The sequence below is a fragment of the Musca domestica genome, unplaced genomic scaffold (genome assembly GCF_030504385.1).
Source record: "Musca domestica strain aabys unplaced genomic scaffold, Musca_domestica.polishedcontigs.V.1.1 5, whole genome shotgun sequence".
Taxonomy (NCBI): Eukaryota; Metazoa; Arthropoda; class Insecta; order Diptera; family Muscidae; genus Musca; species Musca domestica.
Genome location: NW_026712346.1, coordinates 3,444,784 through 3,465,049, shown reverse-complemented (window position 1 = coordinate 3,465,049; position 20,266 = coordinate 3,444,784). Strand labels below are relative to the sequence as shown.

Genomic DNA, 20,266 nt, shown 5'->3' with positions numbered 1-20,266 from the left:
TTTTGAAATGTAATGACTTTGAAATAGTGACTTACTTTTTTCTAATGTACATTTGATAGACTACCTTATTTGGACGCAATAATAATCAGACAAGGAAGAAAACTTAAATTAGATTGGTACAAAAAACCAACGGCGTCAGGACGATTGATTAACTTTTATTCTAAACACCCCCGACGAATAAAAATAAACACAGCGACTAATTTTATCAAACGAATTTTCAATGTAAGTGACGAACAATTCCACTCAGAGAATAAAAAAAAAATACACCACATATTAAGCCAAAATGATTTTCCAAAAAGCACCATTGATGACCTAATTATACACTCAAAAGCAGACCAAAAAAAAAAAAAAAAAAAAAAGGGAGGCAAGACATGAAAATATATATAAAGTTGTTACTTACATCCCGGGATTCTCAGAAAGACTTTGTAAATCAAACATCTATAATAGGACCACTATCAATTAGCGTTTAAATCATGTAATAATGTCGGCTGTATGTTCAGTAAAACAAAATCTAAAATTAAGAAGGAGGACAAGTGCAATGTATTTTATAGGATAACATGTAATGGGGACGACGCTGACGTACGCCAAAAGGCATATGTTGGTATGACAAAGACGAAATTAAAAACTAGACTTTCCGGACATAAGTCGGATCAAAAAAGTGGCAATCCTCTCGATCAGAAGACTGCTCTAGCTGCCCATTACACATTGACAGGATATAAACCCAACCTTAAAGCCGTCGACATATTAGCACAAGAAAATAATTACAAAAAACGATTTACATTGGAAATGTTACATATTATAAGTTTACCAAATGACAAACGAATTAATTATAAAATCAATACAGACCATTGTGCTCACATTTACAGAAGCCTAGTTCATAACCACCGACGAAAGAAAACTTAGTTTGATAGTGACATTTAAACTATATAGACGAGCTTTTACTTTAAAAGTGTATGTCATTTATTTTGTTATATATTGTTAAAATCAGTTTGTAATTTGAGTTTTTTTTTTTTTTTTTTTTTGTAAAACAGATCCCTATAGATGATTTCTGGTGGAATCGAAATATTGGACGAATAAAAAAGGAAAAAATCAAGAATAAAAAACATAGTTTTTAATGGCCTTAAGCCAAACAATTAGCCAAATAAGTAAAATAAATATAACAGGTGAACAATATACAACAACAAATATAAACAACACTACAAATGTACATTAGAAAAAAGTAAGCCACTATTTCAAAGTCATTACATTTCAAAAGTCAAAATGAAAATATTAATATATCACATTTTTTTGGATATTATCCCTTTCGGACAGGATACAATTACCGAATTTGTATGAATCGTTAAAATCAGTCCAGCGGTTCTTAAGTTATAAGCGTAGTAACTAACACATATATTTTTGTGATATATATATATATATATATATATATATATATATATATATATATATATATATATATATATATACGTTTCTTCTTCAATTCCTGCTGTTTTCATTTCCTTCCCCACACCACTGGGTCTTGAAATAGTTGCTGTAAAGATTCGCCTTAATCATCGAACAATCTACACTTCTTGTTCATATATCCCACCATGCGCAAGTATTGATACATATATTAAATATAATTCGTTTATTCTTCATGCCTCTCTCGGAGACTTCAATCTTACTAATTTAAAATGGATTGAAAGTGAGGATAATAAAGAACATTTGCCGGCTGAATTGAATGAAAATACAAAACAATTTTTTGTTCCATTAAATGTAGTAGTCTTTCACAAATTAATAAAATTAGCAACATATTTAAAAGAACCTTTGACTTTATATTTGTCAATAATCCTTCAGATATCTTACTCTCCCGTTGAAATCCCATAACCCTTCCTGAAGAGAAGCTCGCCCTACATTAAACATCCAAATCCCATTATCCACTCTTTCCACAAACCATAAAAAATCGTACCAAACTAAATCCAGGTATTGCTTCTCGAAGACGAATTATGTACGCCTAAATTTACATTTGAGTAAATTAGATTGTCCTACGTTGTTTACACTTGGTTGTTTATATGAAATGTTAACCGTGTTTTATTACACCTTAGAATCATCTATATCACAAAAATCGCAGCTTTTAAGAATGTTGGTCCTCCGTGGAATACACCCTTTTTATATAAATTTAAGAATAAAAAGAATAAACTCTTACACAAGCAGCTTTATAATAATTATATAAGTAAAATGAAAAATGAAATGCTTTCAAATCCCAAATCCTACTACGGTTTTATAAACAATAAGCGCTGATATAAAGGATTTCCAAAAACATTAAAATTTGATCATATTATTGCAGAAGATGATATTGAAATCTCAAATATGTTTTCATGTATACTAAAAAATTGTGCCGAAAATTTAGCATTGCCTCTCCGTATGTTATTTAACAAATCTTTAGTTTCTGGTTATTTTCCTGAATTGTGGAAGGAATCCTATATTTTGCCATTGAAATTGAAATTCCAAAAAGTGCAAGAACTTACACAGCAATAGAAAGAAACTAGACTCAAAAGAGCTAAAGAGTTGCTTCTCTTGGCCGAAAGTGGTGAACTGCCGAATTTGGTTTTCTCCGATGAGAAAACATTCGTTGTCCAGCAGTTTGTAAACAAGCAAAATGATCGTGTTTACTTGCCAAAGAGGTCAGTTGAAAATGTGCATCTTCGGTTGGCCACCAGAACTCAACCGCCGGCAATAGTGATGGTGTGGGCCGCCATAATAGCCGATGTCCGCTCTCCGCTCGTATTAATCGCCCGTGGCATCAGAATCAAAACCGAATATTATCGCGAAAATATTCTGGAAGGTGTATTGAAGCCTTGGGCACGCAAACATTTTGGCCGCAGACCTTGGACATTCCAACAGGACTCGGCACCATCGGACACAGCACGCGCCAACCAAGAATGGTTACAAAATGAGATTCTTCGCTTCATTTGCAGCGCACAATGGCCACCAAAATCTCCGGGTTTTTTCAACTCCTTCTATAAATGGTAACAACCATTTATTCTCTTCAACAACATACCGTCATTGATTCTTTGTGTTTTTTATACAAGGTTTGTTGCTTTGATTGTGCATGAACTTTTACAGCGCACATGGCTTTGCCTCTCTCACAGCAGCCAAGAATATTCAGTACTCATTGACCTCCGTGATTTAAACATTTAAACAAAATCTCCGGATACCAATCCGTTAAACTTTTGTGTCTGGAATATTTTGGAAAGCAAGGTTGGCACTAAAAAATACCAAATAAAAAAATCAAAAATTATGGCGTTTGACTTTGTTGCAGTTTTTTATCTCAACCTGTATACCTGGTCGATATTTCTGTTTTGAAATTACATTTAATCTGCAGGCCGAAACCACCAAAATACCGAAAAAAATATGCTACCAATACGTGCTTATATATTTTCAGGACTCTATCATTAGATAGAAGTTATAGAAAATAACCATTGTATAAAATTTGTAGTGGCGCTTGCGTTTAATTTTGAGAAAATATGAAAAACTTTGTTTTCTGTGAAACCTACCGTTTTGACTTAAATAAAGTCATTGTTTCTAAATTTACAACATATTGGAGGTCATGCATTGGTGTTTAAACTATATTTATTTTAGAAAAAATCCTGGAGTTTTTATCCCATGTTGCGAAACAACAATTTTCGTAAATTGGAATTGCAGTTGGATTTTTTTCAACTCCTTCTCTAAATGGTAATTACCATTTTTTCTCTTCAACAACCTACTGTCATTGATTCTTTGTGTTTTTTCTACTAGGTTTGTTGCTTTGATTGTGCATGAACTTTTACAGCGCACATTACTTTGCCTCTCTCACAACAGCCAAGAATATACAGTTCTCATTGACCCCGTGATTTAAATATCGTATTTTTCGTTCGCATGCCCATGTGTGGAAAAAGTGCAGTATAACTTATTCAAGTCCACAATCGGCCTTGACGGATTCTAGAACTCTTCCCCGAATGCGAAAAATAGTGGAACCGTCAGTTTTCATATGGTAAAACCTCGTCATCATAGCAAGGTGGCAAAATTGGATAATTGAAATTTCAAGAAAAGTGTTATTAATTTTGAATATCAATCAAAATATTGTCTGCGTTTTTAAGGACCGCGACCAGAGTCCCATTACAAAGAAGAAAAAGAATAGTTTAAAACAATATATTTTTACATTAATTATAATTGCTCTTTGTTCTGTGAAGTTTGCCCATTTTTTTTGAAAATCCATTTTATTGTCATGTAAACTATGTTAGAGTGACCAACGAAAACAGCAATAGTTCATTGATCTTTAATGGGTTCTTCTGCACTTTCACTTGCAATCATATGTTTTAGGTTTATTTAAATTGAACTTGAGGTTAAATTAAATTTTAATTATTATTTTTATCTGTTTGTTTTCTCTTTCGAGACGAGCTTAATGATCTGAAATTTGCAGTGAAAAGGAAAGCCAGATAGACACTATCACACACTCACCACTATGCGACGCGTTTCGCCGTTGGTTAAGCGGCTCATCAGGCATATTTGGTGTGGATGATGGCTTACAAGGGCCGTTCTCTGGAAAGTAGTATATATTTCGAACTTATTGCAAATTAGCATATGCGAATTATACACTAGAAACTCTCCAGGTTCGACTCAAGTTCTATTGGCAGATCTTTTTCACAGCAAAGTTTTTTGTTTTTGTAGTGATGGATTTTTTGTCCACAACAACTACATTGCTTCCAATGCATACACTTGTTTTAGTGCTGCTTTACTTTTATCATTATTATCCAATTTAATTGTTAATTTTAAAAATTATTATTTTGTCTTAATTTATAAAATCTAAGTTTTGCTACTAAAATTAATCATTACGAATTTGATTGAATTTTTTATTTTTTTATGCATACATTTTTAACACATTTCTTAAATAACTATGTCTTTTCATATTCCTGAGTTTTGTATAAAATATACTATAATGAATAGCGAATGAGTTTAAAAACTTGTCTGTTTGATTCCATGTAGACTTGGTTAAGGCTTGTTGGTGACGTCATAGGGGTTGAAACACAAATGCAGATGGCTAATTAGCATGGATCTTTTCGACCGTGGTTGGGAGGGCGACGATGGCAACAAAAACAGCATGTTGTCTAAGTCTTTTTCATGGTTTGATTCTATCAACTTTTCTCAGCTATTTACTCAATGTTTCTATTCATTTCACTCTCTTTGTCTCTTGTGGTTGCTACGACATTCACCTCAATTTTCCGTTTCCTACTCGAACACCAAATTAACCTCTTTCCGTTTCCTTCCATCTCTGTCTATTACTTATACGGCACGCATACAATTTTACGACGAGTGATAAGAACGGAGATATTGCGTGCTGGTGCTTCAGAAAAATGCCTTATTAACATCGACCATACAATAACAACGTTGTATGCTACAGAATAAATTTAATGGCGCACATACATGAAGCCCGAACTAAATCTTTTGAATTTTATACCACCTAGCATTTTGCTCACATAATTTCGGTTCTAAAATTTATTTGTTGTGTTTAATTTCTATCAAGAAAACGATTAGAATTTGTTTGGATATTGGTTATGGTCATATTACAAATCCTCTACCAACCAGAAATCATGCTTGCTTTCCAATTCGACTTTGTTAAAGTATATTGTTTCAAACAAGGGCTCAAACCTTGTTTGAAACAAGATTTCAGTTTCTGGCTAGATTTTATGCTAGTACTGACCACAAATGAAAGATTAGGACATAATTATACTTCTTTATATTTCTTGGATTTTAATTTCTATACCAAGGAATATCGGACTATCTTTTTCTCTATATTTTCTATACCATGATGAAAGACGTAACATTAGCAAGTTTTACTAATTTACAAGGAGTCAAACAGACATAATTTTGAAATAGAAGTATGGTAAACCGATATATATATTTGTTACATAATTATTAATTATTTATTTCAAAATAGCTACAAAAATTCAACTTTTGCTTGAATTTAATAGTTATAATTTAAATTTCTATACTATTGGTTTATTATATTTCTTAATTTTATTTTTTTTTTATTTCAAGCATTTATTTTTTTTTCTTAAATTTTCAAGTTTTTAACATTTTCATTCTACAAACCTTTGGTTGTGTTTTCTGAACTTGAAATTTTCTTTTGTTTTTATAAACGTTGTTTTCGAAAACTTTATAGGAAGTTTCAAAATTGATATTATTTAATTATTTAATTTTCACTTTATTATATTGGTATTGGTAATTTTCTATAAGTAAATATCAAATTAACTAATACTCCAAATTTTGCAGTTATCCTGCTAGGATTTAGGGATTTTAATTTAGTTAATTGATTTTATTTTTGAAATTTCTATCATCATATAAAATTGTCAATGATTTAAAATATGTTTTTGACTTAGATCTAATTCCGTAAACTTTTTTTCAGTGTCCCTGATAATTTAGAGGTCTATTTATTTCAATTAATTTCGTTATTCTTCTTTTGTCAGTGTAGATTTTTCTTGTGTTTTGAATTAGCGTGATTTTTTGTCAAGATGTCAAGAGACAGATAGTGATGTCAAGAGACAGGTAGTGATGTTGTTCATTCTGGGGGTATGGCTGAGTCTCAGTTGAGTTGTGGAGCTTGTGCCACTTCGGCTGCCTCCAAGTCTCAGTTGCATAGAATTAACTGTGGAAATCATTTTCATAAGGCAAGTTTATCACAATGTATGAAAACTCGTCCATTTTGCCCAGTATGCACTCGCGTTTTATCTGAGCAGGTACCTTCAAATGTGTCCGGAATAACAACTAGGTCACAGGCAAGAGTTCAAACCCCCCAACCCACAACATCTCATAATGCGGATGGACAGTGGTCCTCTGTATGTCAGCCTCCCGCTGATATATCAGCACGTTCTGATGACCTTCAAGGTATGATTGCGTCAATCGTTTCAGCTCAAAAGGCACAACTGTTGACCAAATTGAGCGACCAGATTGCGAGATTAGATCAAACGAATATTGAAGCGAGATTTTCACAACTAAATTTGAATGGCAGATCAGAATCTCCTGTTGCAGGAAATACCCAAAATACTTCTCCCAGGGGAATGCAGACTTTGCCCGCTTTGGACATTCAGAGAAATGTTTGGATTATCCTTGATCACTTCAGGTGGCCAGAATATCCATAACACTAGTCGGTCAGGTCCTTCGGTTTCTGGTACAGTTGGGTCACCAAATATCTCATCCTCAGATCTCAATGCAAGACCGGATAAAGTACTACATATAATGACCAACTGGAAATTGAAATTTACTGGAAGTTCTAGTGGTTTGTCAGTTGACAGTTATTGTCAGTTATTTATAGGGTTAAGGCTTTGACAATCCAAACTCTTCAGTGTAGTTTCGAGCTGCTGTGTAGGAATGCAAGTTCTCTCTTTGAGGGGAAGGCTGCAGACTGGTTCTGGCGATATCATCATTCAGTTCCGTCAGTTTCTTGGAATAAGTTATGTAAAGCCTTGAGACAACAATATGCTGGCTCGAGAACGGATATCGATATAAGGGAGTTAGTCAGGGATAGAAAACAAAACCGGAGTGAAAGTTTCAACAGTTTTTATGAGGCTGTTGTAGATCTGACGGATAGGTTGAAAGAACCACTGTCCGAAAATATGCTGGTCGAAATTTTCCTGACATTCTGTTACGGTTGTGGGGCTCCAAATATGTACAAACCTAATTGCGCCAAATGTAATCCAAAAAAACGGACGTTTGGGTGCACAAGGGATTGCGCCAACACAGGGTGTAGGGTCAGAAATAAGAATTTTGAAAAATAAATCAAAAAGAGGTGGCGAGAGTATGGATGAGAATTATCATAGAAATATGAATTTAGTGGGCGAAAATGTTAATTTTGAGAACTGCAATTCTAAACTGAGAACGATTAAACCATTTCATATACGTCTAAAGGAGTATAACAGAGTTAAAAATAGATTTTTAATGAGGATAAGAAGACAACGAGTTCAGCAAGTAAAACGCGGGAGTTTTGGAGAAATGTCCGGAATTTTAAGAAGAAATTTATTTGTTCGGTGTTAGAGCGAACTTCGGATGTGAGGCCATATGCTGAAGTAATCCTCTTAGGTAAAAAATTGCTAGGCCTGCTCGATACTGGGGCCTCATTGAGTTGCATAGGGTCGGATGTGGCGAAGATTTTTCGGAGTCCGGTCAAACTTTGAAGAAGTTAAATACATTCATTAAAACTGCTGATGGTACATGTCAGAAAATATGGAGGGTTTCGTTGAGACCAATATTATATTTAAGGGAATAGAAAAACCAATTACCATATTTATTGTGCCTAGTCTTGATGGGGACTTGTTTTTAGGAATTGATTTTTGGATTTTGGTTATCCACAGATTATAGCTCAGACAATATAAATATTGTTTCAGAAATAGCTTCCATAATTCAGCTTTCAGAGCTGCAACAGCATCTCTAAGACCAATTCATTGATTTATTTCCATCGGTTGCTAAATAGGGCTTAGGAAAAGTTATTTAGCATGAAATAGACACGGGCTTAGCAAAACCTATAAAACGACGTCATTTTCCGGTTTCTCCAGCAGTGGAGACGTTGCCGTCTCTACGTTCAGAGCCATTAACCCGTCTTCATAAAGCAGCACTAAAACAAGTGTATGCATTGGAAGCAATGTAGTTGTTGTGGACAAAAAATCCATCACTACAAAAACAAAACTTTGCTGTGAAAAAGATCTGCCAATAGAACTTGAGTCGAACCTGGAGAGTTTCTAGTGTATAATTCGCATATGCTAATTTGCAAATAGTTCGAAATATATACTACTTTCCAGAGAACGGCCCTTGTAAGCCATCATCCCACACCAAATATGCCTGATGAGCCGCTTAACCAACGGCGAAACGCGTCGCATAGTGGTGAGTGTGTGATAGTGTCTATCTGGCTTTCCTTTTCAATGCAAATTTCAGATCATTAAGCTCGTCTCGAAAGAGAAAAAGAAACACATAAATCATAAAACATATGATCTTCGCCTTAACAAGGCAAAACTCAAAAAATTCAGCCGAGCCTGGCTGTGGGATTTGAACCGCGGACCTCGGTGTGCAGCCAACTAGATGTTGCCGTCTCTACGTTCAGAGCCATTAACCCGTCTTCCTAAAGCAGCACTAAAACAAGTGTATGCATTGGAAGAGCCATTAACCCGTCTTCCTAAAGCAGCACTAAAACAAGTGTATGCATTGGAAGCAATGTAGTTGTTGTGGACAAAAAATCCATCACTACAAAAACAAAACTTTGCTGTGAAAAAGATCTGCCAATAGAACTTGAGTCGAACCTGGAGAGTTTCTAGTGTATAATTCGCATATGCTAATTTGCAATAAGTTCGAAATATATACTACTTTCCGGAGAACGGCCCTTGTAAGCCATCATCCCACACCAAATATGCCTGATGAGCCGCTTAACCAACGGCGAAACGCGTCGCATAGTGGTGAGTGTGTGATAGTGTCTATCTGGCATTCCTTTTCACTGCAAATTTCAGATCATTTTGTCAGCGACTAACATTCACAGTATCCTGAAATTCTTAAAAAAAGGTGAATATACTGAGAATATTTTTTCAACGTTTTGACTTAATTAAAGTCATTGTTTCTAAATTAACAACATTTGGGAAAAAACTGTAAGTATTAACAAGTGAAATAAAAACAAAGAGGAAATGCATTGGTGTTTAAACTATATTCATTTTAGAAAAAATCTTGGAGTTTTTATCGCCTGTTGCGAAACAACAATTTTCGTAAATTGGAATTGCAGTTTTTTCAATTCCTTCTCTAAATGGTAATTACCATTTTTTCTCTTCAACAACCTACTGTCATTGATTCTTTGTGTTTTTTCTACTAGGTATGTTGCTTTGATTGTGCATGAACTTTTACAGCACACATGGCTTTGCCTCTCTCACAGTAGCCTATAATATTCAGTTCTCATTGACCTCCGTGATTTAAACATCGTATTTTTCGTTCGCATGCCCATGTGTGGAAAAAGTGCAGTATAACTTATTCAAGTCCACAATCGGCCTTGACGGATTCTAGAACTCTTCCCCGAATGCGAAAAACAGTGGAACCGTCAGTTTTCATATGGTAAAACCTCATAGCAAGGTGGCAAAATTGGATGATTGAGATTTCAAGAAAAGTGTTATTAATTTTGAATATCAATCAAAATATTGTCTGCGTTTTTAAGGACCGTAACCAGAGTCCCATTACAAAGAAGAAAAAAATAGTTTAAAACAATATATTTTTAGATTAATTATAATTGCTCTTTGTTCTGTGAAGTTTGCCAATTTTTTTTTTTTTTTTGAAAATCCATTTTATTGTCATGTAAACTATATTAGAGTGACCAGTGGTGAGTGTGTGATAGTGTCTATCTGGCTTTCCTTTTCACTGCAAATTTCAGATCATTAAGCTCGTCTCGAAAGAGAAAACAAACACATAAATCATAAAACATATGATCTTCGCCTTAACAAGGCAAAACTCAAAAATTCAGCCGAGCCTGGCTGTGGGATTTGAACCGCGGACCTCTGTGTGCAGCCAACTAGAAGTTGCCGTCTCTACGTTCAGAGCCATTAACCCGTCTTCCTAAAGCAGCACTAAAACAAGTGTATGCATTGGAAGTAATGTAGTTGTTGTGGACAAAAAATCCATCACTACAAAAAATAAAACTTTGCTGTGAAAAAGATCTGCCAATAGAACTTGAGTCGAACCTGGAGAGTTTCTAGTGTATAATTCGCATATGCTAATTTGCAATAAGTTCGAAATATATACTACTTCCCAGAGAACGGCCCTTGTAAGCCATCATCCACACCAAATATGCCTGATGAGCCGCTTAACCAACGGCGAAACGCGTCGCATAGTGGTGAGTGTGTGATAGTGTCTATCTGGCTTTCCTTTTCACTGCAAATTTCAGATCATTATGCTCGTCTCGAAAGAGAAAACAAAACACAGAAAACAGCAATAGTTCATTGATCTTTAATGGGTTCTTGTGCACTTTCACTTGCAATCATATGTTTTAGGTTTATTTAAATTGAACTTGAGGTTAAATTAAATTTCAATTATTATTTTTATCATTATTATCCAATTTAATTGTTAATTTAAAAAATTATTATTTTGTCTTAATTTATAAAATCTAAGTTTTGTAACGTGCTGATTTCATCACGTACATTTATACGAACCAACAACCGCACCTATTACACAATGAGAACAACAACAAGTGCGACGCTAACAGTGCGACGCTAACAGCACAAACCAACCACCACCACCATACACACACGACTCGGTCATACGCAGTCAACAAGGCGACAACAGCACGAGCCAACAAACGCAGCATTCATTGGACGCGTGGTGAACAAAGTAATTCATTGGACGCGTGGTGAACAAAGTAATTTTCGGTGGTGTGTTGCTCACAGCGTAAGGCTAATAATTCGCAATGACTTGGTAAAACCGGTCACATATAGTGTTCAGTCGGAGGTGCGATAGGACAGGCTTGCTACTGCAGGAGCTTGCCAAAGGGTAGCTAGTGATTTTTCTACAGATAATCGGCCGTCCTCCGACTAATAAAAGCGTTAGTCGGGAATACTTTTTCCAAGACTGGCTCTCATTAATTTGAGTGGCTGGTAATTCATTTACACAGGAGTTTCGGCTCGCTGTTCCACAGGAGCTTCGGCTCGCTGTTCCACAGGAACTTCGGTTCGCTGTTCCACAGGAGTTTCGGCTCGCTGTTCCACAGGAGCTTCGGCTCGCTGTTCCACAGGAACTTCGGTTCGCTGTTCCACAGGAGTTTCGGCTCGCTGTTCCATAGGGGTTTCGGCTCGCTGTTCCACAGGAACTTCGGTTCGCTGTTCCACAGGAGTTTCGGCTCGCTGTTCCACAGGAGCTTCGGCTCGATGTTCCACAGGAGTTTCGGCTCGCTGTTCCACAGGAACTTCGGTTCGCTGTTCCACAGGAGTTTCGGCTCGCTGTTCCGTATTATAGTCAAACGTTGGTAGTGGAGTAGACGTAGTTAGAGAATCGTAGCTAGGCTAGTTACCTCGCCCCTGTAGCCGACCCGAATAACAGAAACCCGAGCTGCCGAACGAGCCACGATCCATCTACACAGCGTAACGCATCGGTTGCCGAATCTACCCTCAACGAGCTGTCGAACACGAACGAACCCCGAACCATCTACACGAACGCATCGGTTGCCGAATCTACCCTCAACGAGCTGTCGAACACGAACGAGCCCCGAACCATCTACACGAACGCATCGGTTGCCGAATCTACCCTCAACGAGCTGTCGAACACGAACGAGCCCCGAACCATCTACACGAACGTATGGGTTGCCGAATCTACCCTCAACGAGCTGTCGAACACGAACGAACCCCGAACCATCTACACGAACGCATCGGTTGCCGAATCTACCCTCAACGAGCTGCCCAACCAGTACGAATGTCCATCCGCTCACGAAGACCTGGACAGCTGTTCCCGATTACCCTCTAATCGTCAACAACCCTCATCACCCGAACACCAACATCGTAATTCCTGATCATCGACAACCGACGACCACAAGTTCCCGATTACCTTCAAATCGTCAACGAACACAAGTTCCCGATTACCGTCAAATGGTCAACAGACCGCATCACCCGAACACAATCATCATAATTCCTGATCGTCGACAACCGACGACCACAAGTTCCCGATTACCTTCAAATCGTCAACGAACACAAGTTCCCGATTACCGTCAAATCGTCAACAGACCGCATCAAATTATTCTTGTCAAAACGGCATTTAACACAACTTGAACACTCGTTCTATAACCGACGACAGTTTAACCGGGAAAAAGCCAAGGATTTCATACTTCAAATGCTGACCATGGCAAAGCAACATCCTACCCTACGACCAATGGACCACCTAGATCGGATTTACGACGGCCTTCGTCCCGAATACCGTCATTACATTCGTCGGAATGACTTCCAGACCTTAGACGAATTGTTGTCTTTGGTGGACGACTTCGAGCTTTTAAAGAAAGACGAGGCTCGTGTCGAACGTCCACATACTTCCCACATGGTATCGCAGACCTCGGACGGATATAATAGGTCAACGCATTGTTGGCGTTGCAAAAAGAAGGGCCATGTACGCTACCAATGCCAAGAAAAGGGAAAATTGTTTTGCTCCCATTGTGGCAAGGAGGGTATACTATCCCGGAACTGCGAGTGCCGAATGAACCCGACCATCAACACCGATCATCATGGGAGATATTACATTTGGATCTCCCTCAATGGGAGAGGTTTGTGGGCTCTCGTAGATACCGGAGCTTCGCTTACCTACATCGATAGCTCTGTCGGCAAATTCGTGGACATGAAAGGGGTTAAACCGATCACAATAACCCGAAGAGTTCAGCTTGCCGACCAACAAATGGCCACCTGTGGAAGGGTATACCCCGTGTCGATTGTCTTCAACGACCAAGCCACCTCCATAGAGGCAACAGTACTACCGACACTTGCCGAACCTGTAGTTCTAGGGATGGATTTCCTGCTGAAGAGAGGTCTGGATATCGTCTTAGACGGGAAGGTCGCCCCCAAGGCAGCGATTAGTGATCGCTCCGGTCTGCATTACCTGCACAGCATATCGGACTGGGTGCTTTCGTCCCGAAAGAAGAACAAGTTACCCGAGAGTGAAGCAATACCTTACCGACGAGCCTATGAAAAATACAACGATTTCCGCACCAGAGCTCAAAGATCCGTCCGATTTCATACTAAATTAGTCAACCACACCGATTTTACGAAGGCTAAGCTTTTGGAAGTTCCAGTCCAATCGCTCCCTAAAACTTGCAAACCCCCGAAATCAAGACACCGAATTACCATAAAAGCGAAATTGGTGTCCCCGCCGCCAAGTTTATCGAGGAGACAGACGGATCCACCATCTAAACCACTTTTGCGGAACTATCCACAACGAAACACGACCGAGGCTGGCCAGCCCGAAGCACCAGCACATTATCATATAACCCGACAAAACCAGCACGACTATCTCCGTGAAGCATCACTTTCCCAAGCAGGGGGGGGGGATGTAACGTGCTGATTTCATCACGTACATTTATACGAACCAACAACCGCACCTATTACACAATGAGAACAACAACAGCGGCCACTGCAAGTGCGACGCTAACAGCACCAACCAACCACCACCACCATACACACACGACTCGGTCATACGCAGTCAACAAGGCGACAACAGCACGAGCCAACAAACGCAGCATTCATTGGACGCGTGGTGAACAAAGTAATTCATTGGACGCGTGGTGAACAAAGTAATTCATTGGACGCGTGGTGAACAAAGTAATTTTCGGTGGTGTGTTGCTCACAGCGTAAGGCTAATAATTCGCAATGACTTGGTAAAACCGGTCACATATAGTGTTCAGTCGGAGGTGCGATAGGACAGGCTTGCTACTGCAGGAGCTTGCCAAAGGGTAGCTAGTGATTTTTCTACAGATAATCGGCCGTCCTCCGACTAATAAAAGCGTTAGTCGGGAATACTTTTTCCAAGACTGGCTCTCATTAATTTGAGTGGCTGGTAATTCATTTACACAGGAGTTTCGGCTCGCTGTTCCACAGGAGCTTCGGCTCGCTGTTCCACAGGAACTTCGGTTCGCTGTTCCACAGGAGTTTCGGCTCGCTGTTCCACAGGAGCTTCGGCTCGCTGTTCCACAGGAACTTCGGTTCGCTGTTCCACAGGAGTTTCGGCTCGCTGTTCCACAGGGGTTTCGGCTCGCTGTTCCACAGGAACTTCGGTTCGCTGTTCCACAGGAGTTTCGGCTCGCTGTTCCACAGGAGCTTCGGCTCGTTGTTCCACAGGAACTTCGGTTCGCTGTTCCACAGGAGTTTAGGCTCGCTGTTCCACAGGAACTTCGGTTCGCTGTTCCACAGGAGTTTCGGCTCGCTGTTCCGTATTATAGTCAAACGTTGGTAGTGGAGTAGACGTAGTTAGAGAATCGTAGCTAGGCTAGTTACCTCGCCCCTGTAGCCGACCCGAATAACAGAAACCCGAGCTGCCGAACGAGCCACGATCCATCTACACAGCGTAACGCATGGGTTGCCGAATCTACCCTCAACGAGCTGTCGAACACGAACGAGCCCCGAACCATCTACACGAACGCATCGGTTGCCGAATCTACCCTCAACGAGCTGTCGAACACGAACGAGCCCCGAACCATCTACACGAACGCATCGGTTGCCGAATCTACCCTCAACGAGCTGTCGAACACGTACGAGCCCCGAACGTTCTACACGAACGTATCGGTTGCCGAATCTACCCTCAACAAGCTGTCGAACACGAACGAACCCCGAACCATCTACACGAACGCATCGGTTGCCGAATCTACCCTCAACGAGCTGCCCAACCAGTACGAATGTCAATCCGCTCACGAAGACCTGGACAGCTGTTCCCGATTACCCTCTAATCGTCAACAACCCTCATCACCCGAACACCAACATCGTAATTCCTGATCATCGACAACCGACGACCACAAGTTCCCGATTACCTTCAAATCGTCAACGAACACAAGTTCCCGATTACCGTCAAATGGTCAACAGACCGCATCACCCGAACACAATCATCATAATTCCTGATCGTCGACAACCGACGACCACAAGTTCCCGATTACCTTCAAATCGTCAACGAACACAAGTTCCCGATTACCGTCAAATCGTCAACAGACCGCATCACCCGAACACAATCATCATAATTCCTGATCGTCGACAACCGACGACCACAAGTTCCCGATTACCTTCAAATCGTCAACGAACACAAGTTCCCGATTACCGTCAAATCGTCAACACACCGCATCACCCGAACACAATCATCATAATCCCTGATCGTCGACAATCGACGACCACAAGTTCCCGATTACCTTCAAATCGTCAACGCAAGCGTCACCCGAACGCAACATCGTAATTCCCTATCTTCTTCACAATCAACCTTCGACGGTCATCCCCGAGTATCCGATCGTCGACTAGCCACACTCATATCAACCACCCGAGACTCATTGCGTACACCCGACATCATCACTCCCGATTGTTCACGAATCGTACACCCGCCTGCCTACGATACGAGTCAACATCGAATCCCCGATCAACAATTAAGCATCATCACCTTGGAGTCACGAACATATCCGAAGTCCATTTGCCATCCTATATTCAATACTTATCTTATCGTATTTCAACCCGAGTAGATTGTAATCTAGAATTAAAGATCAATAAAACATCCGATATTTACCCCCAGGAAAGGGAGAAATCTACTCTTATTATTTCATAAGGTTTAGTGGGTCCTTATGGCGACCCTGGGTACAGCTGAGCTTACCTCAGCCGACGAGAAAACCACGTTACAGTTTTGCTACTAAAATTAATCATTACGAATTTGATTGAATTTTTTATTTTTTTTTTGCATACATTTTTAACGCAATTCTTAAATAACTATGTCTTTTCATATTCCTGAATTTTACATGAAATATACTATAATGAATAGCGAATAAGTTTAAGAACTTGTCTGTTGGATTCCATGTAGACTTGGTTAAGGTTTGTTGGTGACGTCATAGGGGTTAAAACCCAAATGCAGATGGCTAATTAGCATGGATAGTTTCGACCATGGTTGGGAGGGCGATGATGGCAACAAAAACAGCATGTTGTCTAAGTCTTTGTCATGGTTTGATTCTATCAACTTTTCTCAGCTATTTCCTCAATGTTTCTATTCATTTCACTCTCTTTGTCTCTTGTGGTTGCTACGACATTCACCTCAATTTCCCGTTTCCTACTCGAACACCAAATCAACCTCATTCCGTGTCCTTCCTTCCTCTGTCCTCTGTCTATTACATATACACGCATACAATTTGAGAATTTATTCGTTGCGTAGTGGTATTTATGGCATTGAAGTATACCCACCGACGAGTGAGAAGGCCGGAGATATTGCGTGCTGGTGCTTCAGAAAAATGCCTTAGTAACATCGACCACACATTAACAACGTGCATACAAAATGCATAGAATCGGTCGGTACCACCGCTATGTTGATGCAGTGCAAACATGAAAATGTCACTTGGGAAAGTTGTAGTGTTGAAGTTAAAAATACTACATTGGGAGTTATAAATACTGCATTACAACTGACAACTGAAACACAAACTATGTGAACTTTTTATGATCGGGAAATTTTAATGTCAATCATCTTAGGAGTATGACAGGTGCCTATTTTATCAATTTATCTTAAATATTGTGACTTTGATAGAAGCGCATGGAAGGGTTTACTTCATCTGTTATGTTGACCTCAATTGATAGTTTTTACATATGATTGCTGCTGAGTTTCAAGTTTCATAACACAAAGAAGCCAACAATCGATACCTCATCGATTATTTGTTGTCATCAGAGAAGAACAATCGCTAAGCTAGAAGAAGCACTTAGCTAAAAACTTTTTTCACCAAATGAATTGTTTTAGTAAATAAAACTAAAATTCAGCCCGCAAAGTTTTTGTAATTTAATTGAGTGTTTTTTTTTTTTTGGACCTTACCACCAGTGCCTTAATAGCAACACGTAATTATCGCTTGTATACTTGCTGTTCTGTCTAATATTCATATTTATTATTTTTCGTCTTTGTGCAATAAGTTATGCATAGAATAATGAATACTCGTATATATACAGCTTTCAATATCGGTTTCCTAATAAATGTCGGAACAACACTTCTTGCGCGGTCAGGTGTGTGTTTTGCATTACTTGACTTCGAAAACAAATCAACCAGTCTATATCAACCGACTTCATTTCTGTCGGAAATGTGTATTATATGCACACATAATACACATTTCAGTAAAATTTTATCAGCCGACTTCATTTCGTTCGGAAGCTAGAGTGATTTCCACAGAGAGACAGACAGACAGACGGATAAGCATAAGGACATCACTATCGACATTGTGCTGATCAAGAATATATATACTTTGTGGGGTCGAACATGTTTATTTGTATGACAATGAATGACAAACTTAATATAATATGTAAAAACAGTGTGGGCATATTTGTTTAGGAAACCGTAGTATTTTGTTGTTGCAACAACAGCAAAACTACAACAAGAAAATTAAAACTTATATTGCATAGTGACTTACCTCACATTGGCCGCAGTAATGAGATGCTTCGTTCTTGCCTCTTCCATGGAAACGGACAAGTACACCTTTGGATTTAACGAAATCTAATGTGTGAATTACATTTTTCAGGGTTTGGAGCAAACATGTTCTGAAATTGAAAAAAAGGCATGTCAGCACGTAAATTTGTTACGCAAATTATAATCGACACATGTTTTTGCACCTTGGAAACTAGTCTACATCATCTTATTGAATTATAATTTAGGTTTGAATTTTGCTTTCATCACGTTTTGTGAATGGAATTTTGACATGCATTTCCTTATTTTAGATGCATCATTTCGCTATCTACCTGCTCACAAGATGGTTTCCAGGAGTTGGATCTGTCTGCTCTTTTTATTTTAGTGTATTCAACACATCCATCCAGAGCCAGATCATCCAGATCAATCTCCATCGGGAGAGATGGCAACAAACGCTCGGATGGACGAAATAATTAATGGTAAGTAACATATAGGGGAATTCAGGGACTTTGTACAAAACATGGTATATGGTCTGAACCAACTCCACAAAACTACTTTATGCTAATACTGAATTTCGACCGAGGGCCTGTTTTATCAGACATGTCACAAAATCGAATCGGAATGGTTTGAATTCCGTAATTCAAAATCTATCGTTTTTGTTTAGGCTTCTTCAGATTCCGTACGATTCTGGTGAACTAAAAAAATCATTGTTCAGTGTAAATAAATAAATAAGAAGAATGAAAGAACGAATGAATGAGGAATCAAAACAAACCACATGATTAGACAACACAGGTGAAAATTGTGTGAATATTCTGTTCAAAAGAGATTTTTGTGCGAAAAAAAATTATCTTTGTTAATTTTTACATAATCCAGAGAGTTTCGATTGCTGAAAAAATACACTGGAGAAATTTCAGAGATGCTTCGTGTGTTAATAACACGTTTAGTTTTAACTTATTGCTTTGCTTTGCTTGCCCCTAATTGCTTTGTTTGTCCCTTATTTAATTAAATGTTAACATTCCAAAATACATATTTCAAAATACTTTATTTATCTTTGCTTCAAATTAATATACGTATGCCGGAATTTTTAGTTTTCGCAAAAATTAAGTTTTCTCTTTTCTCCAGAGGTTTCCTCGCAAGACGCGACGATACTGAAGCAAGTGAATATAATTTATGGTATATATAGAATTTTCAAATTAAATAAGAGCTTTTGCAATTGAAATTAAACCTTTTGCACCATATCATTAAGTAAAGTTAAAACTAGACTAGACTAACTGGTGTATTCACGGGATATCTGGGTTTGCAAGCACAGTTTCATAAAATAGGTTGTACAGATTCTATTACTTGCAGGGCATGTGGCGAATAAGATGAAACTTTAAAACATTTTCTTTGCCTCTATCCCATTTTTACAAACTTTAGCAAACTTTTCTAAGGGAGAGGAACACCTCCAGACCTGAGACACGTCAGGAGAATATATGTTAACAACAACATTCTGTATAGTTCATCTTTGATTTGATAAATGGCAAACTTTGCTGTCAATAGCTCTTTCTCATTTCGGCAAAACAGTTTTATTATCCTGTATTAATACAAACAATTCGTATTATTATTTAGTTTACTCTTTCCAAAATTTTGGGCCTATACCAAAACGGGAAACTATATAGACAATATTATACAACAAGAATTATTTTCTATTGCGAGTCTTAAATACCAAATTTGATATATTTCGACTAAGATTACAAAAACCTAATATCGGTGGATACCATTATATGTGCGATATAGGAACACGTGGACCTAGATATTCAATATTCTGCCACCGGAGCTTGAACCCATTATGAACTACAAATAACAATTTTCAAACAAATCCGTGGAAAATGTGGCAAAAATCATCAAAATACCGAATATCGGTGGGTACCGATATATGTGCGATATAGGAGGACGTCTACCGGAGCTAGAAAAAAATGTGGCGAAAATTATCAAATTACCGAACATCATGAATTACCGTTATATGGCGACTGTACAACATGTGGACCGATATATCTCATTTTTAATACCAACGAAATACATATGTCAGACCTAACAAAGTATTTATATTCTTAATCAGCGTAAAATTCTAAGTCGATTTAGAGGTGTCCGTCTGTCTGCATGCCCGTTGTCG

The 20,266-nt window shown here is 38.4% G+C and overlaps 1 protein-coding gene across 1 annotated transcript in view; it reads right to left on the bottom strand.

The window, feature by feature from the left end:
* LOC131805001 (lysine-specific demethylase 6A-like) overlaps positions 1-20,266 on the bottom strand; it is a 197,686-nt gene that overhangs the window by 17,867 nt on the left and 159,553 nt on the right. Inside the window, exon 3 of the mRNA XM_059128240.1 lies at positions 18,122-18,248. Coding sequence (XP_058984223.1) covers positions 18,122-18,248 — 127 coding nt within the window. The remainder of the gene's footprint in view (positions 1-18,121; positions 18,249-20,266) is intronic.